General features: G+C 57.7%; 2 protein-coding genes across 3 annotated transcripts; both read left to right on the top strand.

Moving 5' to 3' along the window:
- The first annotated feature begins 1,100 nt into the window (after positions 1-1,100).
- RUSF1 (RUS family member 1) lies at positions 1,101-11,203 on the top strand. Of its 2 annotated transcripts, XM_074954355.1 has the most exons (15): positions 1,101-1,242; positions 2,638-2,800; positions 3,219-3,296; positions 3,660-3,774; positions 5,986-6,031; positions 6,126-6,158; positions 6,805-6,910; positions 8,279-8,380; positions 8,566-8,636; positions 8,842-9,026; positions 9,279-9,336; positions 9,593-9,663; positions 9,925-10,083; positions 10,217-10,294; positions 10,848-11,203. In XM_074954355.1, the coding sequence occupies exons 1-15, from the start codon at positions 1,112-1,114 to the stop codon at positions 10,940-10,942; spliced, it is 1,491 nt and encodes a 496-aa protein (XP_074810456.1). In that variant the 5' UTR covers positions 1,101-1,111; the 3' UTR covers positions 10,943-11,203. The 2 variants fall into 2 exon arrangements, 1 of the variants encoding a protein (XP_074810456.1); XR_012639766.1 differs by lacking the exon at positions 9,593-9,663 and having other exon boundaries at positions 10,848-10,920.
- A 606-nt stretch (positions 11,204-11,809) lies between these two features.
- On the top strand, positions 11,810-17,521 carry LOC141988570 (phosphatidylserine decarboxylase proenzyme, mitochondrial-like). The gene is made up of 7 exons (XM_074954413.1): positions 11,810-12,160; positions 13,786-13,953; positions 14,106-14,336; positions 15,409-15,535; positions 15,731-15,862; positions 15,991-16,151; positions 16,755-17,521. The coding sequence occupies exons 2-7, from the start codon at positions 13,831-13,833 to the stop codon at positions 16,977-16,979; spliced, it is 999 nt and encodes a 332-aa protein (XP_074810514.1). The 5' UTR covers positions 11,810-12,160; positions 13,786-13,830; the 3' UTR covers positions 16,980-17,521.
- Positions 17,522-19,609: the final 2,088 nt, after the last annotated feature.

The following is a 19,609-nucleotide window of genomic DNA, read 5'->3' as shown; positions in this document are numbered from 1 at the left end:
AGCCCCATGCACTACCTCCTCTATCCTCATACCCCCAATCCATAAGAACAGCCAGACTGGGTCAGACCAAAGGTCCAACTAGCCCAGTTTCCTGTCTTCCAACAGTGGCCAATGCCAGCTGCCCCAGAGGGAATGAACAGAACACGTAATCATCAAGTGATCCATCCCCTGTCACCCATTGCCAGCTTCTGGCAAACAGAGGCTAGTGACACCATCCTGGCTAATAGCCGTTGATGGACCTGTCCTCCATGAATTTATCTAGTTCTTTTTTGAACCCTGTTATAGTCTTGGCCTCTGGCAAGGAGTTCCACAGGTTGACTGTGCATTGTCTGAAGAAATACTTCCTTTGGTTTGTTTTAAACCTGCTGCCTATTAATTTCATTTGGTGACCCCGGGTTCTTGTGTTATGAGAAGGAATAAACAACACTTCCTTATCTACTTTCTCCACACCAGGCATGATTTTATAGACCTTACCATACCCCCATAGAACCCCCCAACCCTATACACCCCCCATCTCTCTCTATCCCCATAGCTCCTCCCAGCCCCATACAACCCCATCTCTCTAGCCCCCTATATACCCTCATCCTCATACCCCCAACCCTATACACCCCCGTATCTCTCTATCCTCATAGCCCCTCCCAGCCCCATACAACCCCATCTCTCTAGCCCCCTATATACCCTCATCCTCATACCCCCAACCCTATACACCCCCGTATCTCTCTATCCTCATAGCCCCTCCCAGCCCCATACAACCCCATCTCTCTAGCCCCCTATATACCCTAATCCTCATACCCCAACCCTATACACCCCCGTATCTCTCTATCCTCATAGCCCCTCCCAGCCCCATACAACCCCCATCTCTCTAGCCCCCCATATACCCTCATCCTCACCCCCGCCCCGCGTATCTCTCTATCCTCATAGCTCCTCCCAGCCCCATACAACCCCCATCTCTCTAGCCCCCCATATACCCTCATCCTCACCCCCGCCCCGCGTATCTCTCTATCCTCATAGCTCCTCCCAGCCCCAACCTCATAACCCCCCATCTCGCTCTATCCCCCTGCATGCCCTCCTCCGCCCTCCAGGCGCTCCGACAGGGACTACACCCCCCACAATGCCGTGCGCGAGGAACTACACCTCCCACAATGCCCCGCGCGGGGGTGGGGGCGCTCTAGAACCCCACTGCCTGGAGTCCCCTGCACCGGCCAGACTCGGGTCCCCGCTGCTCCCGCGCCCCCTGCCCAGGTAAGTGCGGGCAGCCGGGGCCCCGGGGTGTGTCCCGGCCTGGGGGGAGGGGCGCTTCCCGGGCCCCTCCCCCCGCCAACGTGTCCCCCGGGCAGCGCCGGGCACCCGGCCTGCGGGGCGCCTCGCTCCTGCCCCGGGGGTACAGCCTGCGGGGGGAGGGGGGGGCCAGTGTAACTCACTAACTCCCCCCCCCATTACACCCACAGCGTATTTATAGCTGTGTGTGTGCAGGCAGCTACACTGCGTGTGTAACACCGACATGCACACACACGACATGCACACACACAGAGCATGCAACACGCGTGCAGAAACACAGAGCACGTAACACACACACAGTGTAACACCCACACGTGTGCGCACACTCAGAGCATGTAACACACACACAGTGTAACACCCACACATGTGCGCACACACAGAGCATGCAACACACATGCAGAAACACAGAGCACGTAACACACAGCATAACACCCACATGTGTGCGCACACTCAGAGCATGTAACACACACACAGTGTAACACCCAGACGTGTGTGCACACACACAGAGCATGTGACACACACAGTGTAACACCCACATGCATGCACACACACGGAGCGTGTAACACACACAGTATAACACCCACACATGTGTGCACACACACAGAGCATGTGACACACACATTGTAACACACACACGTGTGCACACACACAGAGCATGTAACACACCGAGTATAACACCCACACATGTGCGCACACAGAGAGCATATAACACACACACAGTGTAACACCCACATGCATGTGCACACACACAGAGCATGTAACACAGAGTGTAACACCCACACATATGCACAGAGCATGTAACACACAGAGTAACACACAGACACACAGTGTAATGCGCACACAGAGCATGTAACACAGTGGAACACACATAGAGAGTGTGTAACAGGTGCACACAGAGTGTAACACACATGCACACAGAGTGCAATAGACATACACACAGCATGTAATACACACTGCGCACATGTACAGAGCGTAACATGTACACACGCCCACACATATACACACAGTGTAACACATATGCAGTGTAACATGCACGCACACAAAATGTGTAGCACGCACACCATACTCTCACACACAGCTTAACACAGACTGCACACATGCACTAATGCGCACACAGAGTGTAACACACTCACTACAGACACAGGCTGCATTCAGATTGCGCCCGCACACTGTAACATACCCACGGCGTGTAACGCACTGACAGCATGCACAGACAGAGTGTAACACTGAGCGTCTGCAGTCTCTGCATTACTCTGTATACTTGTGACATTGTGTGTGTGTGTATGCAGTCAGTGGGTTGTGTTCTCTTCTCGTACCCATGGACTCCTCCTTGCTCTGTCTAATGTCTTCTCTCCACAGACCTGCTTCGGCCATGCCCAGCCTGGGGGTGCAGCCGCTCTGCACGGAGCAGTATGGCTCCCGTGGTGCCCGGTGCTACTTGCCCTCACCTGATGGGCGCCTAAGCTGTGTGGGGGATGAGCCAGGGCGTGTGGGATGGCGCTCGCTAAAGGAGATCTTCATGGTGAGACGAGGGGTGGGGGTCAGAGGGCAGTTGGCCAGTGGGGGTCAGAGGGCAAAGGTGGGGAGTTGGGGGGAGCCAGGAGGGCTGACGGGTAATTCAGAGGTGGGCAGGGGAGGAGGGGTTCAGAAGTCAGAGGAATCAGGGTGGGGGGCACAGATTGGGAAGGGGGTTTAGCCAGGCTCGATCTGAGTGGGGAGGGGTTGGAGGTTATGAAAGCGAGCTGAGCATGAGAGATGAGAGGAAGGGAGATTGGGGGGCTTGGAGGAGTTTACGGGGGGTGGGTGTTGGAGAATTTGTGGGGGGCGGGCAGGACATGCTGTTGACCAGGTGGAGATATAGGGTGGGATGTGTGGTCTCTGATTCCCAGGGGAAGGTCGCTGTTCTGCTCACCCTTGGCCCCCACTTTTCTCCGCTGCAGTCCGTGTTTCTGCCTCAGGGGTACCCCGAGAGTGTGAGCCAGGACTACCTGCCCTACCAGATATGGGACACCGTGCAGGTGAGGTGGTGAAGAGGGGGAGACCCACCTCAGCTCTGGGGGAGGAGGGGGTGCACTGGGAGTCAAGGGGACCCAGTCCTGGGGGAAGAGGGCACTGGGGGGGCAAGGGAATCCAGCCCCAGCCCTGGAGGTATTGGGGGACCCCTGCTGCTTAGCAGTGGGTTTTGGGGGTCGGAGTGCAGTGGGGTGTGGCCCAGTCCCCCTCTTTATAGTACTAGGGCATGTGGGGGACTGGCTGAGGGCAGAAGGGTGTGATGGGGGTAATGGCGGGCACTGGGAAGCCAGAGGTGTGGAGAGGTTTGTCAGGGTACTTGCCCCTCCAGGGGCTGCCCCATTAGTAACAGCCTTCCCTGTTCCTCCCAGGCCTTTGCCAGCAGCATCACGGGGGCGCTGGCCACGCAGGCCGTGCTGAAGGGGGTGGGTGTGGGGGACCAGACCTCGACTGTTGCTGCAGCCACCGTCACCTGGATACTCAAAGGTGAGACACACTCCCTGAATCATCCTGGAGACACCCGCTCCACAAATCCCTATCTCTGATCCCACTATCGAAGAAGGCCGTACTGGTTAAAAAACTGACCTGGTTTGGTGGGGAAGTGACGGCATCTTCAAAAATATAAAAATAACATGTAATGAATAGAAGAAAGGGGAAACCGCATAGTAATTATTATAAATCAGAAGCTACGAGTTTCAGAAAACTGATAAAGGAAGCAAAGAGACACAAGGAGAAATCTGTGGCCAGCAGAGTTAACGACAGTAACAAGGGAGCTTTTTAAGCACATTAGGAACAAAAAGAATCCTGACAGTGATATTGGTCCATGACTAGATGGAAATTGTCGAATTAACAATAATAATGCAGAAAAGGCAGGAGTGTTCAATAAATGTTTTTGTTCTGTATTTAGGGCAAAAACAAATGATGCTGTCATATAATAGAATAACACTTTTTCCATTCCACTAGTATCTCTGAAGGATGTTAAACAGCAGCTACTTAAGTTAGACATTTTAAAATCAGCAGGTCCAGATAACTTGCATCCAAGAGTTTTAAAAGAGCTGGATTAGGAGCTTCCTGGACTTTTAACGTTGATTTTCAATAAGTCTTGGAGCACTGGGGAAGTCCCAGAAGGCTGGAAGACAGCTAATGTGCCAACATTTAAAAAGGGTAAACAGGATGACCTGGGTAATTATAGGCCCATCAGCCTGACCTCGATCCCAGCCAAGAAAATGGATCAGCTGATACGGGACTCTATTAAGGAAGAATTAAAGGAGGATAATATCATTAATGGCAGTCCATATGGATTTATGGAAAATAGGGCCTGTCAGACTAACTTTGTTTTGGGTAAGATTACAAGTTTGAAAAAGGTCACACTGTTGTAATATACTTAGACTTCTGTAAGGCTTTTCACTTGGTACTGCACCACATTTTGATTAAAAAAACTAGAACGATGTAAAATGAACATGGTCCCCATCAAATGGATTGAAAACTGGCTAACGGATAGGTATCAAAATGTGCCTGTGAACGGGGAATCCCCACCAAGTGGGTGTGTTACTAGTGGGGTCCCACAGAGCTGGCCCTTTGCTGTTTAACATTTGCATTAATGACTTGCCAGAAAACATAAAATCATCGCTGATCACACAAAAAGTCTGGGGAGTGGGAAATAACGAAGCGGACAGGTCACTGATACAGAGCTATCACTTGAGCTGGGCTCAGGTGAACAATATGTGTTTGGATACAGCTAAATATATAGGTATAGGAACCAAAGAGTGTGGGCCAGACTTACAGGATGGAGGGACTCTGTCCTGGGAAGCAGGGACTCTGAAAAAGATTTGGAGGTCCTGGTGGATAATCAGCTGAACAGGAGCCCCCAGTGCGAAGCTGTGGATAAAAGAAGTCAGGCGGTCCTGGAATGCATAAACGGGGATCTTGAGTCGGAGCAGAGAGATTATTCTACCCCTGTATTTATCCCTGGTGTGTCTGCTACTGTGTTCAGTGCTAAAACCTACAATTCCAGAAGGATGTTGTTACATCCTTAATTCCAGAAGGATGTTGAGAGGGTCAGAGAAGAGCCGTGAGAATGATTAAAGGATTAGAAAACCTGACTTATAGTGACAGCTCAATCTCTTTAGCGTAACAAAGAAAAGGTTATGGGGTGACTTGATCACAGTCAGTAAGTACCTACGTGGGGAACAAATATTTAATAGTGGGCTCTTCAATCTAGGAGAGGGAGGTCTAAGAGGATCCAATGGCTGGAAGTTGAAGCTAGACAAATTCAGACTGGAAATAAGGGTAAATGTTTCACTGTGGGAGGAATTAACCATTGGAACAATTTATCCAGGGTTGTGGTGGATTCTCCATCACTGATCATTTTTAAATTAAGTTTATATGTTTTTCTACAAGCTCCGTTCTAGGAATTACCCTGGGGTAGGTCTCTGGCCTGTGTTATCCAGGAGGTCAAATGAGATTATCGTAATGGTCCCTTCTGGCCTTGGAATCAATGAATTGGTGAATCCATCCTGTCCTGGGACTCCCCCATACCTGGGTTCCCCTCCTTGATGCATGCAGGCCTGGGACATTGCCCACTTCCTCCCACTAATCCCAGTACTGCACCCCAGACTCCCCTGAACCCCCCATTCACCCTGCGGGATCTGCCATTTCCTTCACTCCCCCTGACAGCCCTCTCTGTCTCCCCTGCAGACGGGACGGGGATGCTTGGCCGGATCCTTTTTGCCTGGATGAAAGGGTGAGTGGTACACCCCGTGGAGGGGGAGGTTTCTGGGTCACCAGTGCTGGTAGGGTTATCTCTCCTCATGACCTCTTCTCTCTCTCTCCCCCAGGAGCAAACTGGACTGTGACGCCAAGCAGTGGAGGTGAGTGAGGAAAGGACCCCCCCCGTTTGCCCAGGACATCCCTCCCCCAACGCCTCATTGCCGGGGCGCCCTTCACCCCAACACCCTGGGATGCCCCTCATCCTGATATCCCAGTGGCGGATCCCCGCTTCCTGACTATTACATGATCTTTGACCTCTGAACCTTAAATGTGTTGGTCTTGCCCTCTGCATGTGATTGGACGATCCTCCCCTCTGAGCCTCTCAGGTGACCCTCACACTCTGATCTCCCATTGGGCATTTGTCGTCTGAGTCCCCATTGTGTGATCTTCACCTTCTGACTGTCCATTGGGCAACACTTGCCTTGTGACTGCACTGTGTGACCTTTGCCCTCTGACCCCCATTGAGCCAACCTCAACTTTTGACATTTGTTGAGCAATACTTGACGTTTGACCTCGACCCATTGGTGACCTTCACTCTTTGAACCTCATGGTGCAATTCTCAACCTCGTACCCCATTGAGTGCCCTCTGACCTCCCCCATGACCTCTTACCCTTCACCCCGACCATCAGCAGGCAATCCTGAACCTCTGACCCCTGTTTAGTGCCCAGTGTCCTCTGAACCCCATTGGGTGACATGTGACCTCTAACCTTGCCATGCCCCACCACTCTTACCCCTTGTGCCTTTCAGGCTCTTCGCAGATGGGCTCAATGACCTGGCCATCTTCATGGAGATCTTGGCCCCTGCCTTCCCAGCATGCTTCACTCTCATCATCTGCACCAGCGGCTTCTTCAAGGTAGCAGGGACTGGGTTGGCATGAGGGGGTTTGGCGTGTGGGGAGAGGGGATTGATGCAAGGGGTTTGCATTGGGAGTTGGGGTGGGGGTTGGCATGAGGGGAAGAGGGTTGGTTCAGGGGAGAGGGCGGTGTGATATATTGGGCAGTATTAGTAGGAGCATTGCCAGCAGATCAAGGGAAGTGATTATTCCCCTCTGTTCGGCACTGGTGAGGCCATACCTGGAGTATTGCGTCCAGTTTTGGTCCCCCCCCACTACAAGAAGGATGTGGACAAATTGGAGAGAATCCAGTGGAGGGCAACAAAAATGATCAGGGGGCTGGGGCACATGACTTACGAGGAGAGGCTGAGGGGACTGGGGTCATTTAGTCTGCAGAAGAGAAGAGTGAGTAGGGATTTGATAGCGTCCTTCAACTACCTGAAGGGGGGTTCCAAAGAGGATGGATCTAGACTGTTCTCAGTGGTACCAATTGACAGAACAAGGAGTAATGGTCTCAAGTTGCAGTGGGGGTGGTCTCGGTTGGATATTAGGAAACACTATTTCACTAGGAGGGTGGTGAAGCACTGGAATGGGTTACCTAGGGAGGTGGTGGACTCTCCATCCTTAGAGGTTTTTAAGGTCAGGCTTGACAAAAGTCCTGGCTGGGATGATTTAGTTGGTGTTTGTCCTGCTTTGAGCAGGGGGTTGGACTAGATGGCCTCCTGAGGTCTCTTCCAACCCTAATCTTCTATGATTCTATGTGGGTGAGGAGTTGGTGGGAGGGGTTGGCATGAGGGGCTGGCATTGGGGGATTGGGGCATTGGCACGGGGGGGTGATTGGTAGGGGGTTGGCACTGGGGCAGAGGATTGGCAGAGGGGCAGGGGATGGCGTCAGAGCTGCGTGGATGGCAGAAGTTCCATTTCACGAAGGATTTTGTGCTTTTGAAATTTGGCCGCATTCTTCATCAGAGCAAAACCGACCATTTCAATATTCTCCACGAAAGAGAATTCCAGAAAACGTTCATTTCAGCTCGTTGGAAAGATTTTGCTTTACTTTCATCTTTTTGTACTATATAACACAGCGTATACTCCATACTGAGGTCTATGCAGTAGAGAATTCTGTGGCCATCGATACCAAAATGAAATAAAAACAATCCAAGCAAAAATTATTTTCTAAACAAAGAGTCAGGACATTGTCAGAACATTTTCTCCCGTTTTCTTTTTTTCCCCCTGATGAAATTCTGGTGGAACCGCCCTGATCCACATATTCCTATGGGATATGGCTCTCTCTTAAGTCTTTCCCCCCGACGCTCGTTAGCATGAGTCCTGCACTCCACACCCGAACCCCTCTCCTCTCTCTCTCTCTCTCTCTCTCTCTCTCTGCCCCAGTGCATCGTGGGAGTAGCCGGAGGCGCCACCCGGGCAGCCCTCACCATGCACCAAGCCCGGCGGGACAACATGGCGGACGTTTCGGCCAAAGACGGGAGCCAGGTGGGATCCTGCTGGGGCGGTGTGGCCAATGTGAAGGGGCACCCCACAGTGCAGCGAGTAGGGGAGCTCCAGGGGGCAGAGGGGACAGGTTCTCCCAGAATGCAGCAGGGTGGAAATGCCATGGGGATGGGAGTTGTACCCCACCTCTGCAGACGCCCTCACTCACTCCTCTCCCCGACCCCCAGGAGACCCTGGTGAATTTAGCCGGCCTGCTCGTCAGCCTCCTCCTCATCCCCCTCGTCACTGACAGGCTCCAGTGAGTGACCCCAAGGGCAGGGATAGCACAAGTTTTGGGGGGGGGGTCAGAGGGGATTGGGGGAAGGATGGTGGGGGATTATGGGAGGTGGGAGGCAAAAGTGATTGTGGGAAGGGTGGTGGCAGGCATGGGATTGTGGGGGATTCTAGCTCTGGCTGGGCCTGCCCCTGTCTCTGATCCCTGTCCCTGCCCTCCACCCCCCCAGGCTCACCTACGCCCTCTATGGCCTGTTCACGGCTCTACACCTCTACGCCAACTACCGGGCCGTGCGTGCCGTCTGCATGGAGACGCTCAACCGGGCCCGGCTGCGCCTCGCCCTGCGCCACTTTCTGTGCCAGGGCTGGGTCCCCACGCCCGCCCATGCCAACCCGCAGGAACCCCTGCTGCCAGGTGACCACGGGGGGAAGAGGATACGGGGGGGAGAGGGGAAGAGGAGAACCCCAGCATGGGCAGATGCAGAGACCAATTACCCCGAGAGAGGAAAGGCCCCATGTCCCATTCTCTGGCCCCCTGAGCCAGCCAGCCAGTCTCCCCACCCTGGAGCCAGATTGGAGCCAGCGCCCCCGAGAGGGGAAAGGCCCCGTGTCCCCTTCCCCCCACATACCCAGCTGACTAGACTCTTTGCTCCTCACTTCTTCACAGAATTCCAGCGGCATCTCAGGGTAACTCTGGGCGCCCCACTCCACCTGCTGGTCTCCAGGTTAGTAACAGAGGTTTAACTTGTCCCTCATCCCTCCCCAGGGATTGGCCCCTCGGCCCAGCCAGCACAAGTCTCTAGGGACACCCCTCGACATTTATTCTAGTTGCTGTTCCTGCTCACAGAAACCTGTGTGTCTTTGGTGGATCTTGTCCCTGTAACATCTTGTGGCAGGGAGTTCCAGAGGCTAAACGTGTCTGTTCCATTCATAGTGAGCATCGCCTTCTTTGCGTATTCTTTCCCTCTGTCTATCCTGCAGCGTAGCTGAGTTCCAGCAGGCCTGCGAGGGCAACTCGAGGAACTATCTAATCGCTCTGAACCGAAAAGCTGGTGAGGAGGGACCGGGAGGAGGAATGAGACCCAGGTGTCCGGGATGGCAGCCATAGGAGGCAGAGACCAGGAGGGGAATGGGACCTAAGTGTCCAGAACAGCAGCTGTAGGGGGCAGAGCCTGGGAGAGGAAATGGGACCCAGGCATCCGGGATGGCAGCTGTGGGAGACAGAGACCAGGAAGGGAAATGGGATCCAGATGTCCAGGATGGCAGTGCGGTGAGATGGTGCGGGACACCCTGCTGTGCCCTTCTCCCCACAGGCACCGTGGCCGTGGCCCTACGCCATGGGGCGAGCAGTGTGGACACCATCCAGGCCTGTTCCCACGCCCTGCTGCTGGAGACCCTGCTGTGCCAGGCCCTGCCTCCGGGTGCTGTGGAGGGAGAGACGGTACAGAAGCTGCAAAGGCAGCTGTGTGGAGGTGAGGGGCCGGGCAGGGGGGCGGGGTGCCCAGACACCCCCTGTGCCTGATCCTGTGTGCGGGGAGGGGGGCTCAACTAGGGGTTTCCCAGCACCTATCCTTCATCCCCAGCCAGCTCTGTTCTGTCTTTCAGCCCCTGACGGAGAGGTCTGGGCTGCACTAACGGAAACTCACCAGCTGCTGGACAGGCTGTTCCCCCGGTTCCTAGCAGGTAACTGGGATGTCTGTGCACTCAGCCCTCAGGGACCCCTAGTGCCCCTCCCTGGAGAGAGCGCCCCCTGCACTCAGCCCTGAGCTCCCTGGTGCCCCTACCCCCGGGAGAGCGCCCCCTGCTGGGGAACATCTCCATCCCCTGCACTCAGCCTTGAGCCCCCTAGTGCCCCTACCCCTGGGAGAGCGCCCCCCCCGGGAAATGTCCCCACCCCCTGCACTCAGCCCCAGCCCTTCCCTGTGTCCCCCTGCCTGGGGAGAGCGCCCCCTGCTGGGGAACATCCCCACTCCTTGCACTCCCAGTCCTGGTCCCACCCTCTGCAGGCCCCGTGCCCTGAGAAGAGCACCCTGTGCTTTGGAGACCCCACCCCCATGCTCTCAGTGCTGGGGTCTTCCCCATGGGCCCCTGCCCTGGGGAGATCGGCGAGACACCCCCACCCACTGCATTTCCAGCCCTGGGGTGTCCCCTACTGCCCCCTCTCTTATGGAGAGCGCCCCCTGCTGGGGAAACACAGACACCATCCCCTCGCCCTGGGCTGGTCTGTCTCTTGCAGGGCTAGTCTCGGCGGGCTGGGTCACAGATCGGAACCTGCTTGGAGCAGAGGAGTGGCGTCTGGATTGGACCCCAAAGGACAAGAAAGTCCTGTAGGCCGGCCCCCCTCCCCAGCATCGGTACCAACCCCAATGGGACCAAAACATTCAGTGCCTTAGCGGGCTCACCCCAGGGAGCTGACTGGGACCAGTGACTGAAGGATGTGGATTGGATCCAGCTCCATGTGGGACCAGAGTTACAGACGCTGGGAATTCAACATGCTCTGCACCCCTGTAGTGCTGGAAATAAAGTTTTAATATATATACATAGACCTGGGGCTTTTCCCTGCTAGGCGGAACAGCTGAGATGGAGCCACCTTTTGGTTGGGGTGCAGGGTCTGTTTACATGGGGATCCCTCACCCAGCACTGAGATGCAGCCACCTCTGGTGCAGGGTGTGGGGACTGTTTATACGGGGATCCCTTGCTTAGTGCTGAGATGCAGCCCGCTCTGGGGTGGGGTTCAAGGGCTGTTTATCTGGGGATCCCTTGTCTGGCGCTGAGACGCAGCGCCCTCTGGGGTGGGGTTCAAGGGCTGTTTATATGGGGATCCCTTGCCCGGCGCTGAGACGCAGCCCCCTCTGGGGTGGGGCACAGGGGCTGTTTATATGGGGATCTCTTGCCCGGCGCTGAGACGCAGCCCCCTCTGGGGTGGGGTTCAAGGGCTGTTTATATGGGGATCCCTTGCTCGGTGCTGAGACGCAACCCCCTCTGGGGTGGGGCACAGGGGCTGTTTATCTGGGGATCCCTTGTCCGGCGCTGAGATGCAGCCCCCTCTGGGGTGGGGCACAGGGGCTGTTTATCTGGGGATCCCTTGCCCGGCACTGAGATGCAGCCCCCTCTGGGGTGGGGTTCAAGGGCTGTTTATCTGGGGATCCCTTGCCCGGCGCTGAGATGCAACCCCCTCTGGGGTGGGGCACAGGGGCTTTATCTGGGGATCCCTTGCCCGGCGCTGAGACCCAGCCCCCTCTGGGGTGGGGCACAGGGGCTGTTTATACGGGATGCCTGGCCTGGGCTGAGATGCAGCCGTATCTGGGGCATAGTTCAAGCCCCTTCTGTTTGCAATCCCACCTGTGTGCGTGGCCCGGTGATGTCACGGTCCTGCTGTGTGGGGTGATGATGAGACCATAGGCTTGTGCAGAGCCAATTCCATGAGGGAGGGCCCGGCCCCCCCCGTGCAAGTCTTGTGAGTCATTGTGCACGTGTTGTGTGATGGCCATCGCTGAGCACTGGCGAGGAGGAAGAGACGGATCCGGGCCAGCAATACCCTTGCTCCCAGTGAGTGTGTCTGGGCTGGCCTCGCCTTGTGCGTGTGTGTGTGTGGTGATTTGTGTGTTGTCATTCTCTGTACCCTTGTAGTGGGTGTGATTTTGTGTTAGTGTCATTCAGTGTTTTTCTCTGTGTTTGTGTGTGTGTGTTTGTGATTGTGTTAGTGTTTTGTCTGTGTGATTTTGTGTTTGTGTGAATGTTACCCTCTATTGTTATAGTGTGTGTGATTGTGTGTTAGGAGTATTCTCTGTACCCTTGTGTGTGTGATTGTATGTCACTGTGCGCGCGTGTGTGTGTCTTGTTCTGCATGCCCTTGTGTGTGTGACTGTGTGTCACTGTTCTGTGTGCCATATTGGAGGAGGCTCCTGGGGGGGGGTGTCTGTGCTGAGTTGTGGGGGTGTGTGTGTGTGTGCGTGCATATGCACGCACCAACATCAGTAGATATCAGCTGTCTTGAGAGTCGTTGTCCTGCTATCAGTGTGTGTGTGTGTGTGTGTGTGTGTGTGTGTACACATGTTGCAGGGTGTGGGTCATTGTGTCAAATGTGTGTGTTGTATCTGTGCCAGTTGTCCGTTCTGCTGTCAGCGAGTGTGTGTGAGTTTTGTTTCCTGTGTGTATAAATAGCAGGGTGCGTCACTCAGGGCAGGTGTGTGTTACATTATTAATGTGTGTGTGGGGTGTCCTGTTCCGTGTGTGTGTGACCCAAAGGCCCGGAGTCACTCTCCCAGCCACTGTGCATCAGTGTGTATGTGTATATTTGTGTGTGTTTGTTAGTGGATGGCTATGTCTGTTTGAAGGTTTTCAGGAGTCACACCCCACTCTCAGCTGCTGTGTGTTATGTGTGTGTATATCTCTCTGTGTGTTACACTATGTTATAGTCTGTGTGTATATGACACTGTGTGTCTGTGCATGTGTGTGACGTGTGTTACACTGTGCTACACTGCAACATTGCGTGTTACACACACACAGTGTGTGTGAATTACACTGTGCATTTTGTGTTAGTCTGTCAGTGTATCACATCTATTATTGTGTTATACTGTTATGCGCTCTGTGTGTTACACTGTGTTATGCCCTGTTTATGTGTTAAATTTGTGTGTGCAACTGTTACTCTTTCTGTGTGTCTGTGTGTGTATCGTGGTGTGTGTGTTACACTGTGCTCTGTGTGTGACGCGGTTACACTCTCTGTGTTACACTGTTAGTGCGTTCCACTGGCTTATGCTCTCTTTGTGTGTTACACCCTGTGTGTGTTACATTTGTACATGCAACACTTTCGCTATGTATCTCTGTATCAGTGTGTGTGTTATACTGCTATACTCTGTGTGATGCTGTTTGTGTGTTACACTGTGCCTGTGCACAACACTGTTATGCTCTGTGTGTAGGACACTGTGTGTCTGTGTTATGCTGTGTGTAACTGTGTGTGATCTCGGGGAGTGGGCTGGCTCTGTCTTCGGGGGTGCCCTGTGACCCCATGGCAGCCCTGAACCTGGGCGCTGCTCTCCTGATGGGCGTGGGGGGCCCAGCCTGGCTTTGGGGGATGTGCCTGGGGCAGTGACTCCCCTCTGCCCCAGGCTGGGATCATCCCAGGCAAAGGCAGGCTGTGCAGAGCATCTCATAACTCCCAGTTTCACCCCCAGGGGTGAGCCGTGGTGTGTGTGCGGTGCTGTACGTGTCCCTCCAGGATGGCCATCCCCAGGCTCTCCCTGCGGCGCCATCTACCCCAGATGCCTGGCCATGCCCTGCGGCTCCGCTCCTGGCAGATTCTCAAGCCCCTCACCCATGCTGGGCTGCAGCCCACCAGCAAGGTCAGGGTGTGGGGGGTAGACAAGGGGCCAGCGAGGGGGAGGAGCTGGGGAGAAGGGGGGCAGAAGAAGGGGTGGGAGGGGAGGAGTGGGGGAGGGGGTATATACGGGGTGCTATGGGGCGAGTGCCCCCTGCTGACTCCCCCCCCCTGCAGGCCGTGTACCGTCGCGCCCCCACCCGGCTGCTCTCGCGACTCTGGGGGGTGCTGACTGGGCTGGCGCTGCCCCGCTGGCTGCGGCGCCCCCTGCTGGCGCTCTACGTCTGGGCCTTCTCCGTCAACATGGCCGAGGCGGCTGAGGAAGATCTGAGCAGCTACCGCAGCCTTGGGGAGCTCTTCCGACGCCCGCTCAAGCCCTGGGTGCGTCCCATCGCACCCCATGACATGGTATGTCCTGCCCTGTCCCCCGCATTGCCCTCCCATGACATGGTACATCCCTCATTGCCCTCCATTGCCCTCCCATGGCATGGTACGCCCTGCTCTGTTCCCCACCCCCCCCACACATTGCACTTCCATGGCGTGGTATATCCTGCCCTGTCCCCCATTGCCCTTCCATGGCATGGTATGTCTCATGCTGCCCCCCCCCATTGTCCTCCCATGCCATGGTACGTCTTGCCCTACCCCCCCATGACATAGTAGGTCCCTCCCATTGTCCTCCCATGGCATGGTATGTCCCACCCTGCGTCCCCATTCCCCTCCCATGGCGTGGTATGTCCCACCCTGCCTCCCCATTGCCCTCCCATGACATGGTATGTCTCACCGGCCCCTTCATTGCCTTCCCATGTCATGGCAGGTCCCCCCACCCCTCCACGGTATGGTTACATTCCACTCCTGCACCCCCTAAAATATGATAGGTCTCGTTTTGTTCTCCTCCCGCTATGGCATGGTATGTCCCACCCCTCCTGTACAAATTATGGTATGTCCCACCCCCACCAACATGGTATGTCTCATTGGCCCCTCCCCCAAGTGCGCCATGTCCTGGGGCTTCCCGCCCCGTGACACCCCTTTGACATGGTTCGTGGGGATGCCCACAGTGGCAATGCACATGCACGTCCCTCCTTGAGGCCAGGCTCACCAGGGTCCCAGACCTACCCGCCTGCCTTGGCCCGCACGTGTGCCCAGCAGTGCCCCGAGCTGGCGTTGGCCACCGCTCAACGTGGCCGTGCCAGCCGCGGCACTTGAGCCTCCCGCACGTGCGAGACACAAGCGCGTTCCCCGGGGCTCCGGGCCGGGTGCCTTCCCAGCCTGGCTCTTCACGAGAGCTTTGCACTGTCTGCGCACGGGCCGGCATGGGCCCTCCCCTGAGCCCTGCCCCTGCCTTCCCCAGGGCACTGCTCCCTGGGGATTGGGAGCTCCCCCATCTTCGCTCAGCTGCCACAGGTGTGACCGCCCTGGCCTGCCCTCGTGAATCCCCGTGCGAGGCCATCCCCGCTTCTCATGCTGTCCCGGCTGGTTGCAGGTCAGCCCGGCGGACGGCTGCATCGTGCACCTGGGCCGGGTGCGGAGGAGCCGCCTGGAGCAGGTGAAGGGGATGACGTACTCCCTGGAGAGCTTCCTCGGGCCCCAGGACTGGAGGGAAGATGGGGGTGAGCGAGGGGTTGGGGGTTGGCTGATGGTGGGGGGCTGGGCCCAGGATCCAATCCAGGGGGGATGGTTGGGATAGATCCCAGGGGCCAATCTGGGCCCCAAGGGGGCCATGCTGGAGGGCCAATCTGGGGTGTGTCTCCCCCAATCCAAGGCAGGCCCCAGTTAACCCTTTGCTGTCCGTCTCTCTCCCCCAGGCCGGGGTCTCTCCCCATGGTGGCACCGGGGGCATCGGCTCTATCAGTGCATCATCTATCTGGCGCCGGGCGACTACCACCGCTTCCACTCGCCCACCAACTGGCACATCCAGCACCGCCGGCACTTCCCTGGTACGGCACAGCCGAGGGGGGGAGCAGGCAGGGGGGGCAGGGGGCATGGACCCGGTTGTCACTCACGCTGGGGTCTCCTCTTCCCTCCCATCCGTCTGCCTGCCCTGCCCCGTGCCCGTCCGTGGCAGGGTCCCTGATGTCGGTGAGCCCGAGTGTGGTGCGCTGGATCCCGGGGCTGTTCTGCCAGAACGAGCGGGTGGTGCTGAGCGGGGAGTGGGCCCACGGCTTCTTCTCCCTGACTGCCGTGGGGGCCACCAACGTGGGCTCCATCCGCATCTACTGCGACCAGGTGGGGCTGGGGGCAGAGGGAGCTGGGAGCCCTGGAGAGGGGGGCAGCCCTCTGGTGTCCTGATGGGGTCCCTGGTGAGCGTGTGCACTTGTGGGGTTGCATGGGGGGGGGTGTCCTGGGGAGCACGCACAGGCTCATGGGATTGCATGTGGAGGGAGCCTGGTGAGTGTGCACACACTTGCATGAACAGATGTGGGGGGCCCTGGTGAGCATGCGTGTGCTTGTGGAATCTCATGTGGGGGAGCCCCTGGTGAGCACGCACGCATTTGTGGGATCAGACAAGGGGGGGCCCTGGTGGGTGTGCAGGCGCTTGTGTGATCGCACATGGGGGGCCTCTAGTGAGCACATGCATGCTTGTGAGATTGCACGGGGGGGCCCCCAGTGAGCAGGTGCTCCCATAGGATTGCATGTGGGGGGGCCTGGTAAGCACATGCTTTGGTGGGATTGCACGTGGGGGGGGGGGCTAGTGAGCACGTGCTCCCATGGGATCGCATGTGGGGCGGGGGTGAGCGCACAGTCACATGGCTCCCGCAAACCAGAGCAGACGTGGCGTCAGGGGGTGCCCGTCACCATGGTAACCGTGGCCCCCTTTCTCTCCGGCAGGACCTTCGCACCAATTGCGCCCGCCACGTGCAGGGCCGCTACCATGACTGCAGCTACTTGGCCTGGGCGGAGCCAGCTGGGGTCCCCGCCCCCAAGGGGGCCGGCCTGGGCGAGTTCAACCTGGGCTCCACCATCGTCCTCCTCTTCCAGGGGCCCCGGCGCTTTGGCTTCCGCGCCAGTGCTGGGCGCAGGGTGCGGGTGGGGCAGGCGCTGGGCAGCCTGTGACGCGGCGGGCAGACGAGCAGGCCCCCATTTCTGGGCGGGACCCTGATTTCCTGGGGAGATTGCAGAACCCCTTCACTGCCATGGGGGAGACACCCCAGATTCAGTTGGGTAACAGGGAGGAGACACCAGACTTGTGGAAGAAGGGAAACCCCCACTTCAGATGGGAGAATTGGACCCCACTTTACTGGGGGGAAGGGAAGAGTCCCCCATCCCAATAGCCCCTTCAGCTTTCTGCTGGGGAATGTGGGGGGCTTTGACACCCCTTAAGAGCCATGGAGGAAACATAGGTGGGACCCTGATCTTAGCAGGGGATGGGATTTTTGGAGGCAGGAGCATGAGGAACCTACTTTCAAGATGGGGAACCGAGAGCCCCCCCATACTAGGAGAAGGGACCCCACTTTCCAGTGAGGGAATATGGGGTGAATCTGTGGCCCCCCCACCTTTAATTCCAATGGGGGTAAAAAGAGGATACTTGGTTTTAAGTGGGGGAGTCCCAAATTCAGCAGGGAGGGTGTGGGGGTGGATCCGAGGCCCCCCCTTAATTCCAATGGGGGATGATGTGAATGGGGCTCTGGGGAGCTCCTTCCCAGATCCTTTGGGGTTGAAATCTGGGGGGAAACTTTTGTACAATCCTCTCTGCCGCCCCGTCCCCTGCATCCCATCCCATCCCCATAAGGCGGTCTGAACGCCAGGGGGCAGAATAGCTCTGAAATAAACCTTTCCATTTTCATATACAACCTGTTTGTCCTGGTGAGTTTGTGGTGGGGAACGGGACCTGAGGCCTTTCCCCTCTAGGGGGCGCTGGCTCCGATCTGGCCTTGGGCTAGGGGATTGGCTGGCTCAGGGGGGTGGGGAATGCCTGGGGCCTTTCCCCTCTAGGGGGCGCTGGCTGTGATCCGGCCCTGGGCTAGGGGATTGGCTGACTCGGGGGGGTGGGGAACGGGACCTGGGGCCTTTCCCCTCTAGGGGGTGCTGGTTCCGATCTGGCCCTGGGCTAGGGGATTGGCTGGCTCAGGGGGGTGGGGAATACCTGGGGCCTTTCCCCTCTAGGGGGCATTGGCTGAGATCCGGCCCTGGGCTAGGGGATTGGCTGGCTCGGGGTGGGTGGGGAACGGGACCAGGGGCCTTTCCCCCTACGGGGCGCTGGCTGTGATCCGGCCCTGGGCTAGGGGATTGGCTGGCTCGCGGGGGGTGGGGAACGGGACCTGGAGCCTTTCCCCTCTAGGGGGTGCCGGCTGTGATCGGGCCCTGGGCTAGGGGATTGGCTGGCTCAGGGGGGTGGGGAATGCCTGGGGCCTTTCCCCTCTAGGGGATGCTGGCTCCGATCTGGTCCTGGGCTAGGAGATTGGCTGGCTCAAGGGGATGGGGAATGCCTGGAGCCTTTCCCCTCTAGGGGGCGCTGGCTGTGATCCGGCTCTGGGCTAGGGGATTGGCTGGCTCGGGGGGGTGGGGAACGGGACCTGGGGCCTTTCCCCCTACGGGGCGCTGGCTGTGATCCGGCCCTGGGCTAGGGGATTGGCTGGCTCGCGGGGGGTGGGGAACGGGACCTGGAGCCTTTCCCCTCTAGGGGATGCTGGCTCCGATCTGGTCCTGGGCTAGGGGATTGGCTGGCTCAGGGGGGTGGGGAATACCTGGGGCCTTTCCCCTCTAGGGGGCATTGGCTGAGATCCGGCCCTGGGCTAGGGGATTGGCTGGCTCGGGGTGGGTGGGGAACGGGACCAGGGGCCTTTCCCCCTACGGGGCGCTGGCTGTGATCCGGCCCTGGGCTAGGGGATTGGCTGGCTCGCGGGGGGTGGGGAACGGGACCTGGAGCCTTTCCCCTCTAGGGGATGCTGGCTCCGATCTGGTCCTGGGCTAGGGGATTGGCTGGCTCAAGGGGGTGGGGAATGCCTGGAGCCTTTCCCCTCTAGGGGGCGCTGGCTGTGATCCGGCTCTGGGCTAGGGGATTGGCTGGCTCGGGGGGGTGGGGAACGGGACCTGGAGCCTTTCCCCTCTAGGGGGTGCCGGCTGTGATCGGGCCCTGGGCTAGGGGATTGGCTGGCTCAGGGGGGTGGGGAATGCCTGGGGCCTTTCCCCTCTAGGGGATGCTGGCTCCGATCTGGTCCTGGGCTAGGAGATTGGCTGGCTCAAGGGGATGGGGAATGCCTGGAGCCTTTCCCCTCTAGGGGGCGCTGGCTGTGATCCGGCTCTGGGCTAGGGGATTGGCTGGCTCGGGGGGGTGGGGAACGGGACCTGGGGCCTTTCCCCCTACGGGGCGCTGGCTGTGATCCGGCCCTGGGCTAGGGGATTGGCTGGCTCGCGGGGGGTGGGGAACGGGACCTGGAGCCTTTCCCCTCTAGGGGATGCTGGCTCCGATCTGGTCCTGGGCTAGGGGATTGGCTGGCTCAAGGGGGTGGGGAATGCCTGGAGCCTTTCCCCTCTAGGGGGCGCTGGCTGTGATCCGGCTCTGGGCTAGGGGATTGGCTGGCTCGGGGGGGTGGGGAACGGGACCTGGGGCCTTTCCCCTCTAGGGGGCGCCAGCTCCGGCACACAAAAGCAAACACTGGCTGGAGTTTCCCATTCATTTATTTGTCTATTACTTCCCCTCCACACTCTTCCCAGCCTGAGTTTCATGGGGGGGACCTGGTGGG

This window comes from Natator depressus, chromosome 6 (genome assembly GCF_965152275.1).
Source record: "Natator depressus isolate rNatDep1 chromosome 6, rNatDep2.hap1, whole genome shotgun sequence".
NCBI lineage: Eukaryota > Metazoa > Chordata > Testudines > Cheloniidae > Natator > Natator depressus.
Note: the sequence above shows the minus strand (reverse complement) of the source record. Positions and strands in the feature narration are given on the sequence as shown.